This window comes from Labrus bergylta, chromosome 21, assembly GCF_963930695.1.
Source record: "Labrus bergylta chromosome 21, fLabBer1.1, whole genome shotgun sequence".
NCBI lineage: Eukaryota > Metazoa > Chordata > Actinopteri > Labriformes > Labridae > Labrus > Labrus bergylta.
In genome coordinates, this window is record NC_089215.1 from 571,367 (window position 1) to 596,489 (window position 25,123).

A 25,123-nucleotide genomic window follows, 5' to 3' on the forward strand; every position below is an offset into this window, starting at 1 on the left:
AAGGATTATATGTAAACAAAATGTAGATAAAAATGTGTTTTTAAAAGTGATTTAAAAGAAGATACTGATGTAGCTAGTCTGAGATCCTCAGGCAGGTCGTTCCACAGCCGAGGAGCCCGAGCTAGAAATGCTCGATCTCCTTTAGTTTTCAAGTTTGAGGGGTGAACAGTAAGGAGGTTCCTGCCTGAGGATCTCAGATTACGCACTGGCAGGTAAGGGGACAGCAGTTCAGAAATATATTCTGGGGCTAGACCGTGAAGTGCTTTAAAAGTAAGAAGTAAAACCTTAAAATCAATCCTAAAAGAAATGGGTAGCCAGTGTAAGGTCATTAAAACAGGAGTGATATGTTCTCTCTTCTTCGTTTTTGTTAAAAGTCTCGCGGCTGAATTTTGCACGATTTGGAGACGGCTGATTAATTTTTGGTTTACACCTGTTAAAATACCGTTACAATAGTCTAATCTTGAAGCGATAAAAGTATGAATGATTGTTTGTGTGTCGTTAAAAGAAAGCATTGATCTTATTCTCGCAATATTCCTGAGGTGGTAACAGCATGACTGGACAATTTGTTTTGTGTGTTTCTCAAAGGTGAGATTGCTGTCAAAGGTCACTCCCAGGTTTCTGACATTTTGCTTTACATTAAAGGATAGAGGACCAAGGGAGGAGAGGACATCTGGGTGCAACTTATCAGGGCCAATTATTAAAATTTCAGTTTTGTCAGCGTTTAATTTGAGAAAATTTGCTGACATCCATTTCTTAATGTCTGTAAAACAATTTATGAGGTCTTCTAGGTTTGGAGAAGCCCTTTGGTCAATTGGGAGATACAGCTGTGTGTCATCAGCGTAGCAGTGAAACTGGATGGGCATTGAAACACCAAACAAGGGTTAGGGTCTTTATAAAACCCAAATTGACCCATTATCACTGGAAAACCAGTGTCGTTATAACCGAGATAAACAGGTAAAAAAGTCAAGACCTTCACCAAACAACCAAAATGTTGACATTATCATGGGAAAACTGAAAATCAAATGCATTGATGCATGTTCTCATAGGGCTTCTGTAATTATCAGAGAAACTTCAAGGACGTCCCTTAAGGAAGTTATATTATTGTAAGATATCAGATTTTTGGATTCTGATGCATGAATGTTAGAACGATATTTTACTGTAAATGCTCCAGATTGAGACACCTTCACTTTGATAAGTAAGTCTAGTTGTTCAGAGTTTAAGCTTCAGTCCCAAAAGTGATTAAACAAACTGACATCTTTTGTTTGTAGTTCCTGATAAAGAAAAATCACAACCAAACTTGTCACACATTTTTTAGAAGTTTATTTTTGGAAGATTTAAGAAGCTTTAATGTGATAGATGTGTATTTGAGGTTTTCTCAGCGAGTAGATCAGTTAAAGTACGGTGTGGGGTCGCTCTTGTCTTTCATCTGGACGTGGACATGTGATGTAATTCCTGGGTAAACTTGCTGCATCGGCAGCATGACGCCGATCCTCTCCCCTTTCCTGACAGTTCCAGAGACTCGATCCGGCCGAACGTAGAACAACTTGAATGTCAGATCTGCAGAAACACTTTATTTCAGTAAGAGTTCAAAATAGGGTTGTCATGACACCAGATTTTCAAACTTTGATATGGTACGGCTGTGGCTCAGTGGTAGAGTGGCTCATCGCTCAACAGAAAGGTCGGGGGTTCGACCCCCAGCTCCTGCAGCAACATGTCGATGTGTAAACCCCAAGATGCTCCCACTGCTTTATCATCCTACAATTATATGTCACTTAAGCTAACTCAGAAAACTAGGAATTCACACAAATATTTATAGCAAAAATCGACAACATGTCTCACGTAGATGTATTCGAGTAGAAAGTAGAAAAAATAAGCATAATTTTAGATACAAATACCTTAAATTTGTACTTCAGAATTAAGTAAAAAAGATCGTTATAAGATATGTGTGTGATAGACTGACCCCCTCCACTCAAGTTGATGCCGCTGTTGATGGCGGCTTTGTTGGGGTCGTTGTAGACGGTGAGTTTCCCTTCCAGAGTCACGTCAAACGGAGCGTAGACAACCGATCCGTCCTCGCACACGATATCCAGACCTTTATGCGTCCTACTGCCCCTGAAACACAGTAAACATCTAGCTTTAACAGCTGATTCATGTCCACAGAGTCTACAAGACATTTGGGATAATGCTTAGCAGGGTGTCCATTATCAGGGTTTTTTGAACACCTGATTATGGACATTTCAAAGGATAAGATTACACACATACTAGTGTAATTTGGGGAAAAAATAGGATGATTTATCTCTTTTTTTTCATGAATATAAAACATATTACAGTTCAGTTATTTATAGTCCTCTAGCTGTCTAGCTGTTGAATGATTCAGTATGAACAGTGTGATCCTTTTTCATACTTAAATATTGTGGCCAATCTAGTAAACAGCCGGGCATTTCTTGCAAACACATTTTGGAATTTTGGAACGTACTAAACACTAATTGTGACGTCATTTTTAGCATTAATTGTATCAAAGTCTGCGGTTACGAACACAGTCAAAGATTTGCACCTACAAATGGTCGGCCATGTTTACTGTGGTCAGCCTGAAGCAAAGAGCTGAATCATCAAACATGTTTACTGTGGTTTACTGTGAATGGAATGTGAGATGATGTGGTCCACAGTATCAGTGAGTTCAGAGGGGCGGTGTACTTCCTGCATCCTCTGTGGTACAGGTGCCATCCTGTGTGTGTTCAGGGGTACTGCAGGACTGTTGGAAAACTAAAGTTTATTTTTTTCCGCATCCCCTTTCTTGAGCTACGTCCCAGTCTGCAAAGTTTTTAATATTCGACCGACTGATTAAAGAAATGCCTCTCATTATTAAATTTAGACGTAAGCTTGTTAACAAACTGCATCATTTTTAAAAAGAGGCTTTTACTGCATCCCGGTAACTTTTGTTTTTCAGTTTAGATATTTCATTTTTCAGCTTCAAAATATATAAAAGAGTGTTACCTTCCGGCTCCATAGTGTCCCTGTCCCCAGCTGTCGCTGATTCTCCTTCTGTTAGTAGGGTTTCCACTGCACAGCTGACCAAACTGTTCGCCATCACACACGCACAACACAGCTAGACACACACACACACACACACACACACACACACACACACACACACACACACACACACACATACACACACACACACACACACATGTTTAAATAACTTTAGGAGACATCACACTGACTTAAAAGTAATTTTCTGGACATTTATCCTATATAAATATTATATTATTGAAAAAAGTTTGAATCTTGACATTTATTATCTGCGGTCCAGATTCATGTCCCCAAATAGGACACGCGTCCCCACATTGTACTACAAACATGTACAGTCAAAACACACAGGGCAAAAGTTTCTGTTTATATTTTCTTTCTAACAAACAAAAGTGTTAACTATTTGTCATTATAGATAAATATTATAATTTCCTCTTGCATATCTTCTGTGTAAAATAATTCATGTAAAAAATTACAGTAAATAGATTTAATCAGTGGTTCTCAACTCGTCGAGCCTCAGGACCCAGAGAGAGCAGAGAAATATTTAACTTCCATGTTCAGCAAAATGAATGAAATTGCAAAAGTCTGAGTTTGAAAGGTCAAAAATCTGAAGCTTGATTGATAACAAAGTTAAATTTAAAGCTGCTGATTTGTCAGATTTAATCTGAATTAACGATGTCTCTGTTTCTCACCCAGCAACACGACGACGACTCTCATCTTCAGCTCTGAAAGTTTGATCCGGATGATCGAGAGTTTCTTCTGTTTTAAGGTAAAAACTGAAGCTTCTCTCAGGTTTTATAGACGCTGATGTTCCTCTTTCAACAGGTTGGAAAGTCCGCACGGAAAAGCAGAAGCAGGTCAACAGTTTGTTTTCTTGTTTCTTATCGGGGACTATTTATTATTTCTCAACAAAGAGGACGTCCTGCTCACTGTTTACCTATCCTCACCTTTGATCTCAGCATTTCCCAAACACACGCCAAGGAGCCGTCCAATCACCTTCTGTTTTTACTGCTTTGTTTTGAAATTAAAACTGAACTACACCCTCAAGAACAATTTACAGAAAAGTGTCAACAGATATTATTTGAATAAGCACTCAGAAAGCACCTTCATTACCTTCACCGTTTTAATGGATTCAAAGAGACATTTTGAACATTAAATCCAAATAAAATACAGCTCCACATACATGAGGAAAGGAAGTTCCATTACATTTATAATAAATCTATATTAAGTTTTAAAGTGATTTTTTAAGAAGTATCTATTTTGGGGAATATTGCATCACATATACTGTGCGATATAGATGTACTTTGGTAGATCAGCCCTGATGCTGGTCTGTGTTTAAACTGTTTACCTGTCCTCACCTTTGATCTCAGCATTTCCCGAACACAAACTGTCAGCATGCCATGGAGCCGTCCAATCACCTTCTGTTTTTACTGCTTTGTTTTGAAACTAAAACTGAACTACACCCTCAAGAACAATTTACAGAAAAGTGTCAACAGATATTTATTTGAATGAGCGCCATACCTTCACTTATTTACTCCGTTTTATTGGTTTCAAAGAGACATTTTGAACATTAAATACAAATGAAATACAGCTCCACATACATGAGGAAAGGAGGTTCCATTACATTTATAATAAATCTATATTTATTAAGTTTTAAAGTGACCTTTTCAAATGTTATTCATACAAGATTAAAAATAAAAAAAACAGATTTTTTAATCATATTTGTGATGTTTATGTCTCTTAATTCTTTCATTTACCAAAGTCTGCAGTGATTTAATCCCTGAGAGCTCATACGTCATTATATCACATCAAACACACACAAACAAATATCCACCTTTTATTTTAAACAGGCATGGCAACTTTACAACAATCTATACAAACTTGAAAAACATCTATACAATCTTAAATCACGGCCTGTGCAAGTTATGAATAAATCTACAAACGTTCATGTCATACATTCAGTCTTCACATGTTTTAAAAAGTTAGGTTCAGGAGTAAAATATATTTATCTGTTTTCATATTCTAAATTAACCTTTCAGTAGATTCCATCTTCTATCTCGGAGAATATTGCACCATGTTTACTGTACGGACTAGATGTACTTTGGTAGAGGCTGGTCTGTGTTTTAAAGGGGACATGTTATGAAAAATCCTCTTCTACAGTGTTTCTGAACATATATCTGGGTAACCTGAGAGTCTACTGACCCACAACATGTGAAATAAATCCATGTTTGTAGTCTGCATAAGTCTTACAACACAGAGAAAAATGCTCTGTTTCTAATGTGCTCTCCTTGTGATGTCACAGTGGGATTCTGATAAAAAAAAATAAAAAAATCCCCTCCCCTCCCCTGGTATCTCCACCCATGGACTCCACCCCCAGCATAGAACAAAACTTTTGAGCAGGTCGGCCATTTTTATTCTCTCTACAGAGGAGTGATGTCTACGGGGAAAACTCAGGGGGCGTGGTCACTGCATTTAAAGAGACACACACACACCAAAACGGAGCGTTCTGAGAGAGCTGGTTTATACAGGGTCACAAACCTCCTCTGGTGCTTGATTCATGTTATATTTTGACCAAAGCACAGCACAGATGTTTCATTTAGACCACAGGGGACTGTTTGAAAAGGTGGAGGAGGACTGTTTGAAAAGGTGGAGGAGGGGACTGTTTGAAAAGGTGGAGGAGGGGACTGTTTGAAAAGATGGAGGAGGACTATTTGAAAAGGTGGAGGAGGACTGTTTGAAAAGGTGGAGGAGGACTGTTTGAAAAGGTGGAGGAGGGGACTGTTTGAAAAGGTGGAGGAGGGGACTGTTTGAAAAGGTGGAGGAGAGGACTGTTTGAAAAGGTGGAGGAGGGGACTGTTTGAAAAGGTGGAGGAGGGGACTGTTTGAAAAGGTGGAGGAGGGGACTGTTTGAAAAGGTGGAGGAGGGGACTGTTTGAAAAGGTGGAGGAGAGGACTGTTTGAAAAGGTGGAGGAGGGGACTGTTTGAAAAGGTGGAGGAGGGGACTGTTTGAAAAGGTGGAGGAGAGGACTGTTTGAAAAGATGGAGGAGGGGACTGTTTGAAAAGGTGGAGGAGGGGACTGTTTGATAAAGTGGAGGAGGGGGATGATATGTCCTCTTTAAAACGACCTCTGTCACTTCATCTGTTTCTTCTGCACTACATTTAACCCTGTGATTCTTAAACACTACCTGTTGTTAGTTCTGGGCAATATATCAAGTTTTTAAGATTTGTCGATATATGTTTAAACAAGACAAGAGGGTAAGACAATCTCGTTTGTATCAGTATAGTTTAATTTGCGTTTTAATAATGTTACATGTTTCTTCTGTGGCCAGTTTGCCCGCTCTCACTCTGTCCCTCTTCACCCTGCTCCGCCTCTCTCCCTCTCTAAGGCCTAGTCCAAACGTGGACGTTTTTTTTTTAAAAACGCACCTTTAATAAAACTCCTTCCAGGGTGAAGATGTTCAGAAACTCAGTTTAAGGTGTTTCTGTGAAGACGGGGAAAACAGAGTTTAGTTCTTGTGATGTTTAAAGTTTAAGCTTCTGGTTTCTCCTCTGTGTGTCATCTTGCGACGTAACCAAACTAGCGCTGGTGTTAACGTTGCTAACTGGACTTTTTACACGCTCACACATACACACACAGTTACTCTCCCACTATGCTGACGAGCAGAGACGCCTGAATGGACGACTTTGAAAATGAAACGGTCATTGCAGACGAATTGCGAGAACATTTTAGTAAGTCGTTTCGCGTTTTCATGTGGACGAAGATGTTTTGGTGAGTGTTGACAGGATTATTTTTTTAAACAGAGGAATTTGAAAACAGTACCTATTTACATGTGAAACTCAAAAACTGCCTGAATAATAAAAAACTCAGCTGTGTGTATTTTACTGAAAGGTTGCAAAAAATGTTGTGCAATATAAACAAAACTATCTCTCTTGCTGCAGCTTTTGGTTAAGAGCGTTGCAAATGTTGTTGTGAAATTAAGACAGTGTGATAGTTAAGAATTTACCTGTTACTGGGCACCAAAAACTTGCCGTGGTATCAAACAGGTATCATTTGATTTTGATTTTTGATTTTGACTAGAATCATATTAAAGTTTAAGCTTCTGGTGTCGTGATGATCCAGAGCGTAAGTGAGTCTGTAATAAATCAATCAGAAGTCCGTCAGTGATTTGGGTGGGGTGGGCGGGGGGGGGCGTCTGTCGTCAGTTGAGCATCAGTCCCTCGCTGACGGGCATGTTGATATGGGCGGAAAGTAGAGGGGAGCTCCGCCCCTCATGCAGGACGAACACCTTGATGATGTCAGAGATGCCCTTGTCGCTGGTGCACTCAACGAAGGTCTCAACGGGGTAGATGAGTCCGGGCACCAGCAGCGGGATCCTCATGTACGGGTTCTTCATCCGGTACAGACCCTCGTCGAACAGGAAGCTGATGGCCAGGTTCATGACGGGCCGACACGCCGCCGTGTTCTGGACGTTCAGGGTCAGTTTGAAGGACGGGCCCAGGCCCTGCACCACGGCGTTCATCTTGAGCGGCTCGGTGAGGCTGGAGGACATCGGGGTCATGCTGGACTCCAGAGCTTTGACGTAGGCCTTCGCTGCAGCCAGACGCAGGCGGCTCAGATCCATCTGGAAGGCGCGGTGCATCGCAACGCCGTTCTCTCGCTCCCGGAGAGTCTGGTCCACGTACAGCTTGGTCTTCTTGGGCACGTTGAGGCGGATGCTCTGAGCCACCGGCGGCCCAGGGGCGCTGTCCCTGTCCTCAAAGGCCGCCGTCCTCTTCAGGATCTTCACCATCAGACCGCCTCCTTTGGTGGTCATGATGAGGGTCCCGTCCTCGCGCCCGTAGCGACCAAAGCAGATACTGGTTATCACGTCGGGGGTCTTTATGGTGCTCAGCAGGTTCTTATCCCGGTAAAGTTGGACCTCACAGTTAGCCAGACCCACCAGGACCGCCTGGAAACCCTTGGTGGGGAGGTCCATGGACGCCATAGTGCAGATGGGAGCAGGGAGGTCGACTCTCCACAACTTCTTCCCCTGAAGTCAAGAAAAGAGACTCAACATGTTAGATACTTTGATACTTTCTTGAATCATTTTGAAGTTGAAAATTCTGCTATGGTGACAGTTTTGTACCTTCTGCGTGAAGCCCTGCAGGCTCTCGTCGCTGCAGCCGACCACCATGTTCTTCCCGACCCTCACCAAGCCCACGGGGTGAGCCGCCAGCTCCACACAGTACTTTGGTTTGTCCGAGTCTCTGAGGAACAGCAGCACAGACATCTGTCAGGTCCTTGTCTTATTTTTGGATTCTTGACAGTAAAAAAAAAAAAAAGGGGGTCAAGAGCTTACCTGCGGAGGATGTAGATGTTGCCGTTGCGACACGCCACTGTTATACGAAACTCCACGTCGTACTGGCCCGTCACGTCCATCATGGTGGGAGCAGTAGGCAGAACCATCTGAGACAGAAACACAGAAGCGTCGCACAAAAATGTATATCGAACATTACACGTAAGTGAAGCTTACAGTCAGAGCTCGAGGTCAAAACTGTAAAAACAGTAATTGAAAGGGGCCAGGTTCTAAACCCTGTGGTACTCCACAGGAAAATGTATTTGTACTATATGACTATACTTTGTTTAATTCACTTCTTCTTCGTCTTCTACAATTCAGCTTCATATCTAAAAAAAATGTTGTTCTCTTGAGGTATTGACAAGTATTGAATAATCCATAATTTTTACAGCCTCAGTGTGTTAGGAGGTTACCTTTGTGAGGATAATGAAAGCCTCGGGGTCGAGGATGTAGACATCGCTGCTCTCCGTGCCGATCACCAAACAGCTGACTCCGTCTTCATCAGCCGTGCTCTTCTTCAGAGTGCCGATGCACGTGATGACTGTCTGAGACATGCACAGGATTTATAATGTGTGAGAGTCCTGAGATAACTAGGTGTCATGGTTTGTCTCTGTATGAAGGAAAATTAAATAACGGCTCGTTTGTTTTTTTGTGTATGACACTAAACTACAGGTCGGGTTACATTTGGCAGTGTTGGCATTAGTAATGAGTCATCATATTAATCCTTCAACACGTCATGTCAAGATGTCACATATAGGATGATATTGATATAATGATGAGCGTTACCTGCCGTTTGATTGGCTGCTGCTTGTGAAGCTGCACAAACTCGTCCATGTCGTTTGTGTCCAGAGAGAGGAAGTGTAGCGAGCGGACGGACAGCGGTACATCGGCCTTGTTCCTGATGCTCTCCAACATCTCCTTCAGGGTCAGAGGGTCGATCTGCCCCTCCCTCACCTGCTGCCACACGTCCTGACCAATCGGAGCGCCAGATTTTAATGATCCATATCATCAAATAGTACCAAAAGCTTTAAAGACAATAAAGATAAAGGTGACCAACCTGCTCCAGTGTGTTCACATCCATCCCCGGCAGTGTGAACTTGAAGTACGGTCTCATGTTTTTGTAGACGTAGATGCAGGGTCCGGACGCCACGGCGACAGCGGGGATGCGGGGCTCGTGCAGGTCCATGAAGAAGGCGACAAGGCCAGCGGGAAGGTCGAGCAGGGTGCTCTCGCTCATCAGCGCAGTGCCCCGGTACACCTTCAGCTTCATCCCCGACGAGCCGGAGCCTAGGTCCCCCAACACCAGCCGGCTCTCCCCGTCCCCGCTCAGGTCAGCCAGGTCCACACAGGATGAGAAGGTGTACAGCCCCGCCACCGGGTCGTAGTGAGCATCCAGCCACTTCCCTCCATCGCCACCACTCAACTCCACAGAAGTCATGATGGTTGCGGGGGGGGGGGGGGGGGTCACTTCACACCTGATCTCTGTAAGAATTAGTCCTGAATTAAGACTGAGGTTGTGAACATTTAAATAAAATGTATCTGAGCTTTAAAGAAACTTCAGATCTTCAGTCATGTTAATGGTCTCAACCTGACGCTACAGTATAATTGGAAAAAACTGAACACACTGCCTATGTTCTGCCTAATTGTATTGAAGAGATAACTGAAAAAAATGTGGAGAAACTATCAAATTCGAAGGACGTTTATAATTTGGATGCTCAATTCATTAAAAAATATAGCTCTATACTGATTACACCTCTGACTCATCTTATTAATTTATCAATTAGAACTTGTAAATTTCCGAGTAATTGGAAAAAGGCAGTCATTACACCAATCTTTAAAACAGGTGACTGCGATTTGGTGAGCAACTACCGCCCTCTCTCTATTCTCCCTGTAATGTCAAAGGTACTTGAAAAGGTTGTGGCGGCACAGGTTTTGACCATCTGGAGACAAATCCGCTCTTACATCCTCAACAATTTGGTTTCAGACCAAAATATTCAACAGAAACTGCAAATAGTTTTTCATTGAGAATGTAAAGTAAATGGTAAATGGACTTGAGCTTATAAAACACTTTTCTAGTCTTCCGACTACTCAAAGCGTTTTTACACCGCAGGTCACAGCCGCTCACACGCTGATGGTAGTGATCACTGTGTATCCATCAGAAGTAACTAATCACATTCACACACCACCACTGAAGCAGCGGGAGCAATTCAGGGTTAAGTGTCTTGCCCAAGGACACATCAGACATGTTGCTCAGCTGGGGATCGAACCCTTAACCTTCCGGTTGAGAGACACGACTCTAACACTTTTTTCCGTTAAAGTAATTTAATTGAAAAAATCACGAATGTTGGGAATAAATATTCTGAACTTTACAACATAAATAATTAACTTATAAAATCTTATAAACCCATTTTTTAAAGGAAACCCCATTATCAGTTACTATAACGACGCTCTCTCACCGTTGTCAAGGAAACCGTGTTGCTGCGTCTCCCACAGCCGCCCTTTATCCCGACTTCTGCCTTTTATAACGAAACAGTTTGACTTCTCTGCAATTAAAAAATCATGTAAACCGTTTCAGAGTCAGATTTTATCCAGTTAAAGGAGGTTAATTAGCAGCTAGCTGCTGTATCTGACGCTGTAATCCTCAAATCCACTCCAAATCCGACCCTCCTTCCTGCCCTCCGCTAGCGCTGGCGCCGACCGATGACGTCAATTTCATCCGCCGATGGTATGTATTTTTTTTAAGAATTTATAATCCTAAGAATAATACAATGAAAAAAAATTATTTAACGATATTATAAAACACAAAATTCAGTAGATTATAATTTACGTTATCATTGAGGCTACATAATCTCGCGAGTTTGATTCCGAGGGTGCGAGCGAGCTCTGCCTGACGTCACTCTGTGCCTGCACCTGATTGGTCGTCCGGTCTCAGTTTAAAAACTGAACCGCGGAGACGCGAGAAGCAGCTAAAGCTAACGTTACGGTCTTTTTCGACGTTTCTTACTTCAAATGTGATGCATGGTGAATAAAAAAACATCCGGAGTGAGTTAAAATGACCTTAAATATTCTACACCGTTGATTCCTTGCAACGTTTTGGTACTTAAAATAAGTTAAAAAGAATGAGCTGACGCGTGCATTCATTAATGGGGGTTAGCTTATGTGGCTAATGCTAACAACAAAGTTAACAGTTTTTAAACTCTTTGCTTTACAGTCTAACTACTTTGACCTTAAAGTGTCTGTGTGACCGAAAAGTAGTGATTGTTTGTAACCTAAGTGTGTTTATAATGCGGATTTAACTCTTCTTACTAATATTCACATTTAAGAGTATTATTATTATTATTATTATTATTATTGTTATTATTATTGTTGTTGTTGATAATAATGTAAACATGTTCTTTATGATCAGGATCAAACCGTGAAGTCGACATAGATATAATCTCCATCATAGTTTTCTATTTAAGGATTTAGACTTTAAAAATTGTGCATTTAATGATTTCTGGATTTTAGAATTCAATTCAATTCAAAAAACTTTATTTGTCCCCGGGGGGGCAAAGACACAGAGCAGTAAATTAACAACAGTGCAGGTAGATGAAACATTTTAACCTCAATATAAAGTGTCAATTTAAATACAATTTAAAGTTTAAACTTAACTTAAAATACAAAATATAAAAGAGTAGATATGAGTGGACAGTGATCGGACTGACAGATGTAAACAGATGTAAACAGAACTATGTGCAGTAAACGAGAAATAAATATATATATACAGAGCTATGTGCAAGTAGGCAAATACTAAATGATAAGTTATTAAGGTGAATAATGGAACAACAGAACTAATATATACAATATAACTGTAAGGTAAAAATGAGATAAATAAAGTGACGGATAAGTGATAGTGATGGATAAGAAACAACAGGAATAAAGTAACCAGAACTGTATGAATACTGAAATAGAAAGGATAGAATAAAGTGATGTAGTGCATGAGACCAGATAGTATTGTTAACCGTTTTTAATCGATACTTTTTTGATGCCATTTATTTTAAAACAAGGTCAAGAGCAACATAATAAGCGTAATGATGATTTTACGTTTTTGTTGGCAGAGATGATGGAGTCTTGTTTTGCCGGGAAGGCAGAGAGAGTTGGACCGGTGGAGGTGGATGACATCAGGAAAGATCTGTTTGGTGAATTTGCCGCTCTTCCAGCCGAGGTCAGTCCGTCTGTCTCTTCCTGTATACATGACGTGCAGCTCACCGTTCTGCACGTTCCTGTAGTTATGTTTGTTCTTCCTCCTTCAGGACGCTGTTCCGTCACAGTCGGAGAACCTACAGGTATTCCTGAGGGTTCGACCTTTCACTGCAGCTGAGAGTGACAGCGAAGGTTCACAGGTAACATCAAAACACACACAGACTCTGTAGACAGGATTTTAAAATAAAATAAGGGATTTTCTTACAACACCTTTTTGACCATTTGTCTATAAATTCAACCGCTGAAAATTAGTAAGTTATAACAACGATGTTCTGCTCACCTTGAAGAGATGTGATGATAATTTGCGCTGCAGTTACATTACATTAAAGGTTTATTTGATTAGACAATTCACAGAAACAAGGAGCAAGCTCCAGATTTTTATACATGATTATTTATTCCTCTTATTTGTAACTTCAACATCTTCGGGTGTGAGACCGTCGGTTGGACAAAGTGTGTGCAGTCTTTCATGAGAAGCTGTTTTATGAGTTTCTTTGTTTTTAAGGAGTGTGTGACCATCGAGGGACCGGACACTGTGGTCCTGAAGGCTCCTAGGAGCTGTCAATCAAACAGACAGAATGAGAAGTCCCTCCCACAGACGGCACAGAGGTTCAGCTTCACACAGGTAACAGTGGCATCACCTGTCTCTCTGTGGCTCTGGTGAAGACCGTTAGATACAGGAAGAAACTGTTTGTGGTTTACATCCTGTTTGTTGTTGTTGCTTCATCGAGCAAACATTCACGCTCCTCTCTGGTTGCTGTCTCATTGTTCAGGTGTTTGGTCCGGACTCCAGTCAGAGGAAGGTGTTCGAGGGTTCAGTTCGAGGTTTGGTCCGAGGCGTTCTGGACGGAGGAAACTGTTTGGTGTTCACATACGGGGTCACCAACGCTGGAAAGACCTTCACATTCCTCGGTCAGAAACACAGCCTGTCTGAAAATGGATCCGCTGTAGTCCAGCTTGTGTTTCCTTTTTTTTTTTTTTTTTTTTTTTTTTTTTTAAATCTGCTCTGTCTGTATCTCAGGTCCGGACCATGACTCGGGTCTGTTGCCGCGCTCTCTGTCTGTGATCTTTAACAGCATTGAGGGTCGTCTGTACAGCCGGGTGGATCTGAAGCCTCAGCGCTGCAGAGACTTCACCAGACTGACTCCAGACCAGCAGGCGGCAGAGCTCAGCAGCAAGAAGAACCTGCTCAGGCTGTTGAAAGAGGTCAGAGAGACACACACACACACACACACACACACACACACACACACACACACACACACACACACACACACACACACACACACACACACACACACACACACACACACACACACACACACACACACACACACACCATCTGTGCACAATGTGAGGATGTTCTGTTAATAGTGTGTTTTTTTTTTTGTCTTTGTCTCTGCAGAGTGACAAAAATCTGACCGCTGGAAGATCAACGTTTCTTGATGGTCCGTGATATTTTTTTACTCTGGAGTCAAATCTGCTGTTTCATCAAGTAAACCATGAGAAAACATATAACTCAAAGTACTGACTGTGTGTGTGTATGCTTGTGTTTCTGTGTGTTCAGGCTCGTCTCTCAGCACAGACAGCAGCGTGAACAGCACCTCAGACTCCGACAGTTTCTGTCTCGACGTCTCCTCAAACGTCCGTTATTCTGTCTGGGTTTCTTTCTGTGAGATTTACAACGACAACATCCACGACCTGCTGGAACAGGTACACACACATTCATTACTCTGAGTTTCAGCTTTTACCTTCTGGGAGAAGATTCAGGGTCCCTCAGACCGCTTTAAACATTAATTTGTGCTTTAATGTTCTTGAATTTTCTGACTAACAGGTGATGTAGGATGATGTGCAATAATAATCCTCAGTGTCTTGTAACCTTTAAATTAAACTCCGTGTTCCCAAACTTTAACTCCAGGATCAGATTCCAAGTCTTTACCTGAATCACTCTGAGATATTTTATCACAGACGCTGCCTCCAAAAACTTTACAAAACGATCTTTAACACTTTGAAGTTATTCTCGTTATTGAGAAGTGAGGAGTCGACAAAACGCTCTCACTTTTAGACTCCATCCTAAAACTGATTAATCTGTGATTGATTTGTGATGTTCAGATTCCCGGTGGACACCAGAGGAGGACGGTGCTGCGTCTGTCTCAGGACGTCAAAGGAAACTCCTTCATTAAAGGTATCACTGTGTGTCTTCTTTATGTTTAGTACTATGATCTTTTACTGTGTTTGTAATTAAGTTAGTGCTGGGATTGAAAGAGCATGCTGTAGATTTGATTGGACCACACAAGGAGAAATTAGTAAATAATAAATAGGAGGTTTGTGAGATTAATGTATCATCTCTCCTCTTATATTTGATGATGTTATTGAATTCATATTGGTTTGCATTTGTCTCTAAATTCTTTTTAACAGTCTAACTTCCTGTCAAAAAAAAACTTTTCTGCACTTGCATTTGTCTGAAAGGTTTTTTATAAATAAAGTTTGATTGATAAACTGCGGTTTAAGTTTCTGTGACCTGTAAGCTTACAGTTGTAATGGTTTCAAATTTAAAGCATCTTTCTGTGTGTGTGTGTTTCAGACCTGAGGTGGGTCCAGGTGAACAGCTCGGAGGAGGCCTACAGAGTGATGAAGATCGGGAAGAAGAACCAGAGTTTCTCCTCCACCAGACTGAACCAGCTCTCCAGCAGGAGGTCAGCTGCTCCACGCTGTTTTCTGTTTTCATCAAACCTTTATTTATTCTCCAAAGGACATGGAGGTTTCCCTTGTTTACAATGTCGGCGAGGTTACAAGCACATTTTAAACACTCAAAAAACCCAACACAAGTGGCTAAAATTCAAAATCCTAAACTCTGCAAGAGAGGGGAGAACTCCGATCTTTAGATTTTTAATGGAGGGCGTTTTATAAATTTGGGGCATCAGAGTTCAGTGAAAGCTTGAGGGACTTTAAGGGTGGTTTCACATTAGGGACCCGGGCCTGATCCGAGCACGCTTCACCCAAAGGTCCAGTTCATCTGATCAGTGTGAACACAAATGTACCGTACTCGGGTACCGTGCCAGAGTCCCCATCGAAGAGTTGGTCTCTGGCACGATTCATGAGTACTCATGTACAGTCAACTTCCTTATTTGACCACAATGTTCCTGCACAGGCTTGTTTTCTCTTCTGCTGCTCGGTACATATGGAAGTAAGAAGAGGGTCGTTGTTGTTGGCATATCAGAAATAACAAAACACATTAGCACAGTCAGCAGGAAGGACTCAGCCCACGAGTGGTTGCCATGGTTACGACTTCTTTCTGACTGTGTACATATGCAAGTGTAGTCGGGTACAGAGGCCCTTATTCATTAATCACTCATTTGAACGCAGACCAGCGGGGGGAGGAGGGAGGAATCATGCTCGAGTACGGTACGGTGAAAACACCTTTTAGAACAAGCCAATCAGTAGTACATGTCATGTTGAAGTAAAGTTGTAATTACTGTCGTCATTTAGTCTTTCCTTGCAACCTCTGGAAGATGAGCAGTACAATTAAAAACAAGAATGAACCAGGAATGTGTACTTTCCAACAAACTCGCCTTCTCTAATCATGTTTCTGTGTGTCTCTGCAGCCACAGCATCTTCTCCGTCAGGATCCTAAAAGTGGACGACGTTGGAGTTCCCAGAGTCCTCGGTATCAGCGAGTAAGCTCACACTTTATTCATTAAGAACGCCATCTGTACGAGAAGGGTTTAAAGTCGTTCCCTTCAGACATTCAGTACTGCTTGTAAATTATTATTTTTTTTGTCTTTAGGTTGGCTCTTTGTGACCTCGCTGGCTCCGAGCGATGTTCTCGGACTCAAAACACCGGAGAGCGATTGAAAGAAGCAGGAAACATCAACAGCTCTCTGCTGACACTCGGGAAGTGCATCAACGCCATGAGACTCAACCAACACGCCAAGTATGACATGTCATCGCCTCTGAACCCAGTCAGCCTTCTGTCGGAGAGAAATCGTATTCCCAAAAGACAGAAGAATAACTGATGACGTGTTTCTCTCTGCAGGTTTCAGCACCACATCCCCTTCAGGGAGTCCAAGCTGACCCACTTCCTGCAGTTCTTCTTCTGTGGTGCCGGCCGGGTCTCCATGGTGGTCAACATCAACCAGAACTCGTCCTGCTTCGACGAGACGCTCAACGTTCTAAAGTTCTCGGCTCTCGCCCAGAAGGTCAGCACAAACTCAAACAAAGAGATCGACAGTTTATCATAAAATGTGCTGTAAAAAATAAAAGTATAGAGGACTGAGAGTAGGTCCCTGAGGAACCCCTCTGAACTAAAAGGTTTTAAAATCTGTGGACTCTTTTTCTTACCAGGTGGTGGTGTTGAATACAAGGCCAGTTGTTGTGGACGAGGCCCCCCACAGGTCGGCCATGGAGCTGTCGATGATTATCGACGAGGCTGATCAGCGCAGAAACGTCTCCGGGCGGGGCAGGAAGAGCTCGCTGGTCGCTTGGGAAACGACCCTGGAGGACGTGCAGGAGGATGAGGACGGTGAAGACTGGGATGAGGAGGAAGAAGAGGAGGAGGAGGAGGAGGAGGAGAGTGCGATGGAGGGAACAGTGCTGGAGGCAGGAGGAGAGGAGGACGAGGAAGAGGAGGGGGACAGGACCATGGAGGAAGACCACAGGGTAAAGTTCAAATCAAAGCGTCCTCTCTTTTCTAAAAAAAAAAAAAAAGTCTGTGAAGTCATGTATCAAAGAAGAAGAAGAAATGTTTCTGTGCTTCTTCAGTCCGACAGGGAGGCGGCGCTGCGTTTGGTTCTGGAGGCTCAGATCAGAGAAGAAGTCAGCACTGAGTTCATGGAGCTCTTCAACAAGATGGAGAAAGACTACAGGTAACTCGGGATCTTAAACTTTGATACGATTCCAGTAGAATCAAACGATATTGATACCTGTAAGATAGATAGATAGATACTTTATTGATCCCGAGGGAAATTCAAAGCATCCAGGAGCAGGTTACAAAGACGTACATGACATGAAACATTTGTTACAAATTAAACCACAAGACCCCCCCCCAGTTCAAACTTAAACTGTGCAATTAAAAATAGACTTATACAAGAAATGTACATAACCCGTGCAGGGTTATGTACAGTTGAGGAAACAAATCTGTAATTAGACCTGAATATAAAAAATAAAAAAGTGTTGACCTTCTGAAATTGTGTTGTTTATATATGTACAGCAATGTTTAAAAAGAAGATCCAAAAAATGAATTATCAAAAAACAGACATTAAATAACGTGTGTGTGTGTGTGTGTGTGTCAGTGAGCGTCTGGAGAAGGAGAGAGAGATCATGGAGGAGCGAGCGGAGAAGAGGGTGGAGATCCTGAAGAATCTGGTCAACAAGACGGTCGACCTTTCTGCTGTCAACGCTGAGTCCACCAAGGTGATCACACACACACACACACACACACACACACACACACACACACACACACACACACACACACACACACACACACACCTGACTCATCACTGGTGATTATTGGTGATCACTTACAGTATTTATGATTTGTTTTTTAGCAGGAGCAGGAGGCTCTGTTAGAAGGATTCATCAGCTCGATGACTGAAGACCTGGAGAGAATCAAAGAAGACGCTCAGAGTGCTCAGCGCTGTCTGACTGAACACGCACATGTTGCAGGTACACACACACACACACTCTGCAGATACACACACACACTGAAGGTACTGACACACACACACACACACACACACACACTGAAGGTACTGACACACACACACACTCTGCAGGTACAAACACACACACAGACACACACTCTGAAGGTACTCACGCGCGCACACACCTTGCAAAGACTCACACTCTGCAGATACACACACACACTGAAGGTACTGACACACAGACACACACTCTGAAGGTACTCACACGCGCGCACACACCTTGCAAAGACTCACACTCTGCAGGTACACACACTCTCTTATTTGTGGTCGTTTCAGTGGATGTAACTTTGACTTGTTTATTGCAGAGCTTGAAGCGCTGCGACTGGAGAAGCAGCAGACACACGACCAGCTGCAGGAGGCCATGGAGGTACTGTTTGTTTCTTCTTCTGTGGTGTTTTCAGGTGCCGTCGTTTTCTTCCTCAGCTTCTTATTTCAGCTTCACAGGAAGCTGAATATGTTCAGTCATCTGGTTTAAAAGTACTGGACAGAATAAAAGTAGGGTTGAGAATATACCAATGTGATGGGATTGACATGAAACAAGAGGTCGAGGTCGGATCTGACCCCACGGCTACTACAATGGCTATTGATGCGAGTAGCAGCCATGTTGGATTTTAACTAGTGCTACTGAAGGGCGGCGTTCCTGATGACGTATCAGACCGGCAACTCTGAATGTCTGAGATCAAATTAAACTCTCACACATGTTTATGTTTTTAATGCAACATAAATTAAAATTTAAAAAAGGATCAGTTACCTTTTTTTAAAACAACTAGTGTGCCTTCTTAAGCTCCTCCCCCTACAGCGTGCCTTGGTAGCTTTTGAAAGACGGCTGCAGTTTGTACTTTTAGTCTTTTTATCCATGTGTCTCCTTCACAGGAAAAGTTACCTTAAAGGTTAAAGGTCATTTAAGCATTACACCTTCATACTCTGCTCTGATTGGACAGCTGTTTTCTCTTGATGTGATGTCATTTGTTCCTCTAACCCGAGCCGTGTGTTTTTATTGTTTTCTAGAGTCTGCAGCAGCAGAAAGAGAAATTATCAGACCTGATGGAGATCTGTCAGCAGAAAGACGAAATCATCAACAAACTGCAGACGGCCATGGACGACACGGCGGAGAACGCCACCAGAGACGTAAAGACATTTTTTATTTGTAGTTAAATTCACAGCAAAACGTAATCATTTCATCCTGATGATGTCAAGGTGCTACTTAAATTTATATAATTTATTAAAAGGTGAATGAAGTCCTTAAATACTTGAGCTCAGGTTTGACTCTCATCGGAGCAGCACGGCGAGCGCCCGGCTGTAACATTACGCCTTAACCTAAAGCTGAAACGAGCGAGAGGAGAGCGAGAGGAGAGAGCGAGAGGAGAGAGAGGAGAGCGAGAGGAGAGACAGAGAGAGAGAGGAGAGCGAGAGGAGAGAGAGAGAGGAGAGGAGAGCGAGAGGAGAGAGAGAGCGAGAGGAGAGAGAGGAGAGAGAGAGGAGAGCGAGAGGAGAGAGAGCGAGAGGAGAGAGAGAGGAGAGTGAGAGAGAGGAGAGCGAGAGGAGAGGAGAGCAAGAGGAGAGAGAGGAGAGCGAGAGGAGAGACAGAGAGAGAGAGGAGAGCGAGAGGAGAGAGAGAGAGGAGAGGAGAGCGAGAGGAGAGAGAGAGCGAGAGGAGAGAGAGGAGAGAGAGAGGAGAGCGAGAGGAGAGAGAGCGAGAGGAGAGAGAGAGCGAGAGGAGAGAGAGGAGAGCGAGAGGAGAGGAGAGCAAGAGGAGAGAGAGGAGAGCGAGAGGAGAGCGAGGCGAGAGGAGAGAGAGAGGAGAGCGAGAGGAGAGCGAGGCGAGAGGAGAGAGAGAGGAGAGCGAGAGGGGAGAGCGAGAGGAGAGCGAGAGGAGAGCGAGAGAGAGGAGAGCGAGAGGAGAGAGAGAGAGAGGAGAGCGAGAAGAGAGAGAGGAGAGCGAGAAGAGGGAGAGCGAGAGGACGAGAGCGAGAGGAGAGCGAGAGGGAGGGAGAAGTTAAACCCACAGGAAGTTTATTCGCTTGCTGTACAGGTGCTGATCGCTCTCAGTGTGTGTCCACTTTAAAAAAGGGGGTTAAAGGTTATTGATATTAAATCAACCTCGTTCAGTTGTGACCGTCCTCGGCGAGGCTCGGTGCACTCGGTGCAAATTTAAGCCATGAAGTCGGCCGTGAAATATTCTCTCTGCAGTTTATTGACCCAGGTTTTATATTTGGATATTTTCCAGTTGTCAGTTTCTCTCCATGTGATCCCTCTCAGTGGGCGTGTTGTAAACAGGAAGTGTTTGTCTCTCAGAAAGCTCTGGTGGAGACGATACAGGCAGAGCTGCTGGAGCTTCAGCAGACCTGCAGCTGTCTGAGGGGGAAAGGAGGAAAGGAGGAGGAGCAAAGGAAACGGCAGCGCGACTCCCTGGAAGACGAGGAGGAGAGAGGACCTGCAAAGAAGAGAGGTGAGGGGGAGGAGGAGGAAGAGGGGGGGGGAGGAAGAGGGGGAGGAGGAGGAGGCGATCTGTAGATGGAGCTGAAGGAGATAAAGACTCTCATATTTATTCTTTCTTCTCCTCAGTGGTTCTGGAGGAGGAGATCTGGAGGCTCCAGGAGGAGAACGACAAGATAGAGGCGACCATCGCCGAGCTCAGAGAGGAGGAGGAGGAGAGGAGGAGGGCGCTGGAGGAGGAGCTGAGGCGGAGGGAGGAGGAGGTGGAGGAGCTGAAGAAGGAGCAGGTCTTACTGGAGCAGAAAGTTCTGCAGCTTACAGGTAAAAACTCAACTTTTATACAGATTCAAACTGTTTGTTTTTTTACAGAGAAATCAACTCTGATTGGTCAAAAGTCTCATTTCATCTGTTTTCTCTGTCTCCCTCTCTCTCCCTCCCTCTCTCTCTCTCTCTCTCTCTCTCTCTCTCTCTCTCTCTCTCTCCCTCTCTCTCTGTCTCTCTGTCTCTCTCTCTCTCCCTCTCTTCTCCCTCTCTCTCCCTCTGTCTCTCCCTCTCTCTCTCTCTCTCTCTCTCTCTCTCTCTCTCTCTCTCTCTCTCTCTCTCTCTCCTCTCTCTCTCTCTCCCTCTCTCTCCCTCCCTCTCTCTCTCTCTCTCTCTCTCTCTCTCTCTCTCTCTCTCTCTCCCTCTCTCTCTGTCTCTCTGTCTCCCTCTCTCTCTCTCTCTCTCTCCCTCTCTTCTCCCTCTCTCTCCCTCTCTCTCTCCCTCTCACTCTCTCTCTCCCTCTCTCTCTCTCTCTCTCTCTCTCTCTCTCTCTCTCTCTCTCTCGTAGATCTGGACGAGTGTTCAAACTGTGAGTCCGTGTTTGCGTCTCTGGAGTTGGAGCAGAGGGAAACTTCCAAACTGAGAAAGGAGAACAAAGCTCTGGTTAACGGGATCTTCCAGCTGCAGACGGAGGTACAGCTTTTAGAAAACACACAGAGGGGATAAATCTGCATCCCAGTAGAAATAACAAATAATTTCTAAAATGTTTTTATTTGTTTAAACATGTCTTCTCCTCTAAAACGACTCTCTCAGGTGACCGGCCTCCAGTCGCAGCTCAAACAGCAGACTGACTCCTCCGACAGCCTGTCAGAGCAGCTCGACACTGCCAAGACCCGCCTCCAAGTCCTGGAGAGCCAATCAGAGGAGAAGACGAGTTCCGTCAGCAGTCTGACACAGGAAGTGGAGCAGCTGAGACAGAAAGTGAAGGTTTGCTCTCCTCCTTTGTTTCTGTTTGGATTTCTTTTTTAAAGTGTTTTCAGGATCTGATTCAGCTCACACGATCGATTGGTTGTTTCAGGAGGAGGAGGGGCGGAGCAACAGCAGCAGCAGTGTTTTCCACGCCTCCATGGAGGAGTTAAAGAAGGAGAGCAGGGCGGCGCTGGAGAGATCGGCGGAGAAATCCCAAGAAATCGAAGCTCTGCAGAGAGAAAAGAAACAGCTGGAAAAGAATCTGACACAAAGGTAGACGAGAGAGAGAGAGGGTCGATCAACGCAGATATCGGTCCGGTTTGATTATTCTCACATTTTATAATTCAACCTCTTCCTCCTCCTGCAGTGAGAACAGGTGTGAGGAGCTCAGGGAGGAGTTAACCAATCAGAAGGCAGAACTATCTTGTCAGCTCGAGGGCCTGAAGGCGGAGCTTAAGTCAGAGTGTGGAGCTCTGCGAGGGCGACTGGAGGAGACGGTGCAATCAGAGGAGGAGAGGAGGCGGAGCCAGGAGAGAGAGAAGGAAGGTGAGAAGATGAAGAAGAGAATCACAAATATCTTTTCTGTTATCTGTTATCGTGTGTAATGTGTGGTGTGTGTGTGCGTGTGTGTGTGTGTTGCTCCGTCAGAGCTGCAACAAGAGGCGACGGCGAGGGAGAAACTTCTGGAAGAAAGCTGCAGACAGGTGGTGACTCTGAGGAAAGGTAACGACATCACCTGAATGAAACGTTTTATTCATGATCTGATCTGAAGATGAATCTGAACCGTTTGTTTCCCCCCCGTCAGAGCTGGAGCGTCTGAAGGAGGAGCTGCAGAGGAAAGAGGAAGAGGGGGAGGATGAGGGGAAGGAGAACAGAGAGGTGGAGGAGAGGAAAGTGACGGTGGTGGATGAGCTGAAGGAGGAGATCCTGAAACTGGAGGAGAGGAGGGGGAGACAGAGGAAGCAGCAGCAGGAGGAGGAGGAGGAGGAGGTGGTGGGGGGGAGGAGCAGGGCGTTCGAGGCTGTGAGGAGAGAGATGGAGAGGCTGCAGGCGAGCTCACAGGTGAGTTCATCAGGGATGTGATGCTTCTTCATTTTCAGACCTGAGAAGTGAAGTTTGTTTTTATTTTGTAACAAATTTATTGGAAGGAAGTTTTTATTGTCATAAATAGTTTTAACACTTTCCCTGAAACATCAAGAGTTAAACTTAGCTCGACACGCTTTGCTAAAGATGTTTGAAGTCTTTTTTAAAGTAAGAATTATTTAAAATAAACAGTTTTCTTCATTAACAATAAAATAAATGCATGCTGAGTAGAAATGCTAACCCTGTTATTGTGTGTGTGTGTGTGTGTGTGTGTGTGTGTGTGTGTGTGTGTGTGTAGAGATGTGGTGGGCGTGTCCTCACAGATCAGGACGCTCAAGTCTCTCCTCTGAGATCCAACATGGCCGACAGGAAGAAAACCCCCAGAACTACAGGGAGGAAGAGGAAGAGCTGTGAGATGCAGGTGTGTGTGTCTGACGAGTTATTTAAAAGACCTGCCTCTGAAATCTGCATAGATGTCACACGCCTGACCTGTGTGTGTGTGTGTGTGTGTGTGTGTGTGTGTGTGTGTGTCAGGGCCTGGTGTTCAGCGAGAATAAGAGAAACCGAGTGAGGAACACACGGAAAGACAAAGAGGTGAGAAATCAAATCATGAAGTCAACATCCAAACATCTGTCCAGACGAGCCTCCACGCTGAAACACTTTTCATCAAATCAACAAAGCCTTGTTCTGGTCAGACCTCCTTCCTGTCCGCCGTGTGGTATCTGATAACTTCCTGTTTGTCCTTCAGTCCTGCTCTGTGGTGAAGGAGAAGAGAGACGGCGCTCTGCAGAAGATCGGAGAGTTGATCCACAGCTCGCCCTCCATCCTGGGCAGCAAAGGTCAGAGTCACCGTCGGTTCAGTCTGACACCCGGAGTCCAACCGGGGCGGAAAAGCTCTGGCTTTGTGATCGGGAGCGCTGCATGTGCTTCTTGTTTCTATGACAACGGTGTATGACCGACACTGCCCCGTTACTTTTTACTGCATGTTTTAAAGCGTTTTCTTTCCTTCGCTATGAGCATCAAACGGAGGTCGATTGTCCTCCTACTTTGAGATTAATAATAATCTCAGCCTCACTATCACGGCTCTGATCGTACACGGAGCAGTGTGAAGACTTTAGGTAGAAGCGCTCCGAGCGGCAGAGTGCTCAGAAAACTCAACAAACGCTTACACGTTTAATCCCGTGGTGGATTGTAACTCAAGGAAAGCAGGACAACCTCTGAGCGTCGTCCTTCTGATTGTCTCGGTGCTGTTTTGTTGTTGTTTCACTAATGAGCCAGCAGAGGGCGCTGCTGCAGCTCAGACTCTGAACGGTCAGGTGACTTTCCCTTTAACATGAACTTTAATCTCTTCTCTCTCTCTCTCTGCAGCTAAAACCATCCTCAGCCTGGTCAGTGGACCTGAGGCGGTTACCACGGCAACCAAACCGAAAAGAGGCCGGAAAAAGCTTTTCAAGAAAGACGCGGAATCGCCGCTGTTTGACTTGCCACACCCGGTGAGAGACACACACACACACACACACACACGTGTGCTTGAACTTCTACCCTCGTGAGGACACTTAAGACTTAACGAGGACTTCTTCTGTGAAGTAAATTATTTGTAGTTATAAAGAATAACTAAACCCCCAGGACCCCTTTTTTTCCCAGCTGAAAACCTCTGTATGTAGTGTTGTTGATCAATCCAGCTCCGCATCTCGACATTTAAAACTATTTAAGTATTTAAACTTCCTCTTGAGCTTTAATTGGAGCTTTAATCTGTTTGTTTTGTTTCAGACGTCAGGCGGAGCGGACGAGGAGAAGGAGAGCGATCACGTCATCATTAAGAGACAGCTGAGATCAAAAACATGCAGGAAGTGAAGACGAGGAGGAAATCCTTTTAAATATCTGTACAGTTAGTTTTACTTTGTATTTTTTAGGAGTTTTTTTTGTTTTTCATCGTTGGGGGTGAATAAAAAGATGTGAGAACAACCCTTCTTACTTTAATAAAAATAAAAATGATTCCCAGCCTCCGTCTGACGAACGCTCGTCTGTCTGTTTACTGAACGACTTGTTTCTAAAACCGTTT

The 25,123-nt window shown here is 43.9% G+C and overlaps 3 protein-coding genes across 4 annotated transcripts; 1 reads left to right on the forward strand and 2 right to left on the reverse strand.

Annotated features, from left to right (window-relative positions):
• Positions 1-1,305: 1,305 nt before the first annotated feature.
• On the reverse strand, positions 1,306-3,942 carry lect2.1 (leukocyte cell derived chemotaxin 2, tandem duplicate 1). The gene is made up of 4 exons (XM_020657532.3): positions 3,723-3,942; positions 2,995-3,106; positions 1,961-2,112; positions 1,306-1,557 (listed from the first exon to the last, which is right to left on the reverse strand). Exons 1-4 carry the CDS (start codon positions 3,745-3,747, stop codon positions 1,388-1,390), a joined length of 459 nt encoding a protein of 152 aa, XP_020513188.1. The 5' UTR covers positions 3,748-3,942; the 3' UTR covers positions 1,306-1,387.
• Positions 3,943-4,552: 610 nt separating this feature from the next.
• Positions 4,553-11,072, reverse strand: bbs1 (Bardet-Biedl syndrome 1). Its single transcript, XM_020657533.3, has 7 exons — positions 10,825-11,072; positions 9,426-9,850; positions 9,155-9,337; positions 8,782-8,913; positions 8,372-8,478; positions 8,159-8,279; positions 4,553-8,062 (listed from the first exon to the last, which is right to left on the reverse strand). The coding sequence occupies exons 2-7, from the start codon at positions 9,804-9,806 to the stop codon at positions 7,232-7,234; spliced, it is 1,755 nt and encodes a 584-aa protein (XP_020513189.1). The 5' UTR covers positions 9,807-9,850; positions 10,825-11,072; the 3' UTR covers positions 4,553-7,231.
• A 225-nt stretch (positions 11,073-11,297) lies between these two features.
• Positions 11,298-25,067, forward strand: LOC110001946 (kinesin-like protein KIF20B). 2 transcript variants are annotated; one of them, XM_065949834.1, is made up of 32 exons: positions 11,298-11,410; positions 12,466-12,572; positions 12,661-12,750; positions 13,113-13,232; positions 13,381-13,519; positions 13,629-13,813; positions 14,013-14,055; positions 14,175-14,320; positions 14,720-14,792; positions 15,192-15,303; positions 16,213-16,284; positions 16,395-16,541; positions 16,644-16,806; positions 16,952-17,266; positions 17,369-17,472; positions 17,899-18,019; positions 18,157-18,274; positions 18,618-18,679; positions 19,321-19,440; positions 20,608-20,761; positions 20,878-21,069; positions 21,578-21,702; positions 21,823-21,996; positions 22,088-22,251; positions 22,346-22,524; positions 22,627-22,701; positions 22,784-23,040; positions 23,360-23,482; positions 23,596-23,655; positions 23,810-23,900; positions 24,430-24,554; positions 24,832-25,067. In XM_065949834.1, exons 2-32 carry the CDS (start codon positions 12,468-12,470, stop codon positions 24,913-24,915), a joined length of 4,038 nt encoding a protein of 1,345 aa, XP_065805906.1. In that variant the 5' UTR covers positions 11,298-11,410; positions 12,466-12,467; the 3' UTR covers positions 24,916-25,067. The 2 variants fall into 2 exon arrangements, with proteins under 2 accessions (XP_065805906.1, XP_065805907.1); XM_065949835.1 differs by having other exon boundaries at positions 18,160-18,274.
• The last annotated feature ends 56 nt before the right edge of the window (positions 25,068-25,123 follow it).

What these genes read in the sequence shown, in the direction of transcription:
- lect2.1 (XM_020657532.3), bottom strand. Translation starts at nt 3,747, where the DNA reads ATGAGAGTCGTCGTCGTGTTGCTGG. An exon ending in AGTCGTCGTCGTGTTGCTGG is followed by an intron (nt 3,107 to 3,722) that starts GTGAGAAACAGA and finishes GTGTGTGTCTAG; the next exon opens with CTGTGTTGTGCGTGTGTGAT. An exon ending in CATCAACTTGAGTGGAGGGG is followed by an intron (nt 1,558 to 1,960) that starts GTCAGTCTATCA and finishes GTGTTTCTGCAG; the next exon opens with ATCTGACATTCAAGTTGTTC.
- bbs1 (XM_020657533.3), bottom strand. Translation starts at nt 9,806, where the DNA reads ATGACTTCTGTGGAGTTGAGTGGTGGCGATGGAGGGAAGTGGCTGGAT. An exon ending in CTTTCATTATCCTCACAAAG is followed by an intron (nt 8,479 to 8,781) that starts GTAACCTCCTAA and finishes TTTCTGTCTCAG; the next exon opens with ATGGTTCTGCCTACTGCTCC. An exon ending in AACATCTACATCCTCCGCAG is followed by an intron (nt 8,280 to 8,371) that starts GTAAGCTCTTGA and finishes GCTGTTCCTCAG; the next exon opens with AGACTCGGACAAACCAAAGT.
- LOC110001946 (XM_065949834.1), top strand. Translation starts at nt 12,468, where the DNA reads ATGATGGAGTCTTGTTTTGCCGGGAAGGCAGAGAGAGTTGGACCGGTG. An exon ending in AGCTGCAGGAGGCCATGGAG is followed by an intron (nt 18,680 to 19,320) that starts GTACTGTTTGTT and finishes ATTGTTTTCTAG; the next exon opens with AGTCTGCAGCAGCAGAAAGA. An exon ending in AGGACCTGCAAAGAAGAGAG is followed by an intron (nt 20,762 to 20,877) that starts GTGAGGGGGAGG and finishes TCTTCTCCTCAG; the next exon opens with TGGTTCTGGAGGAGGAGATC.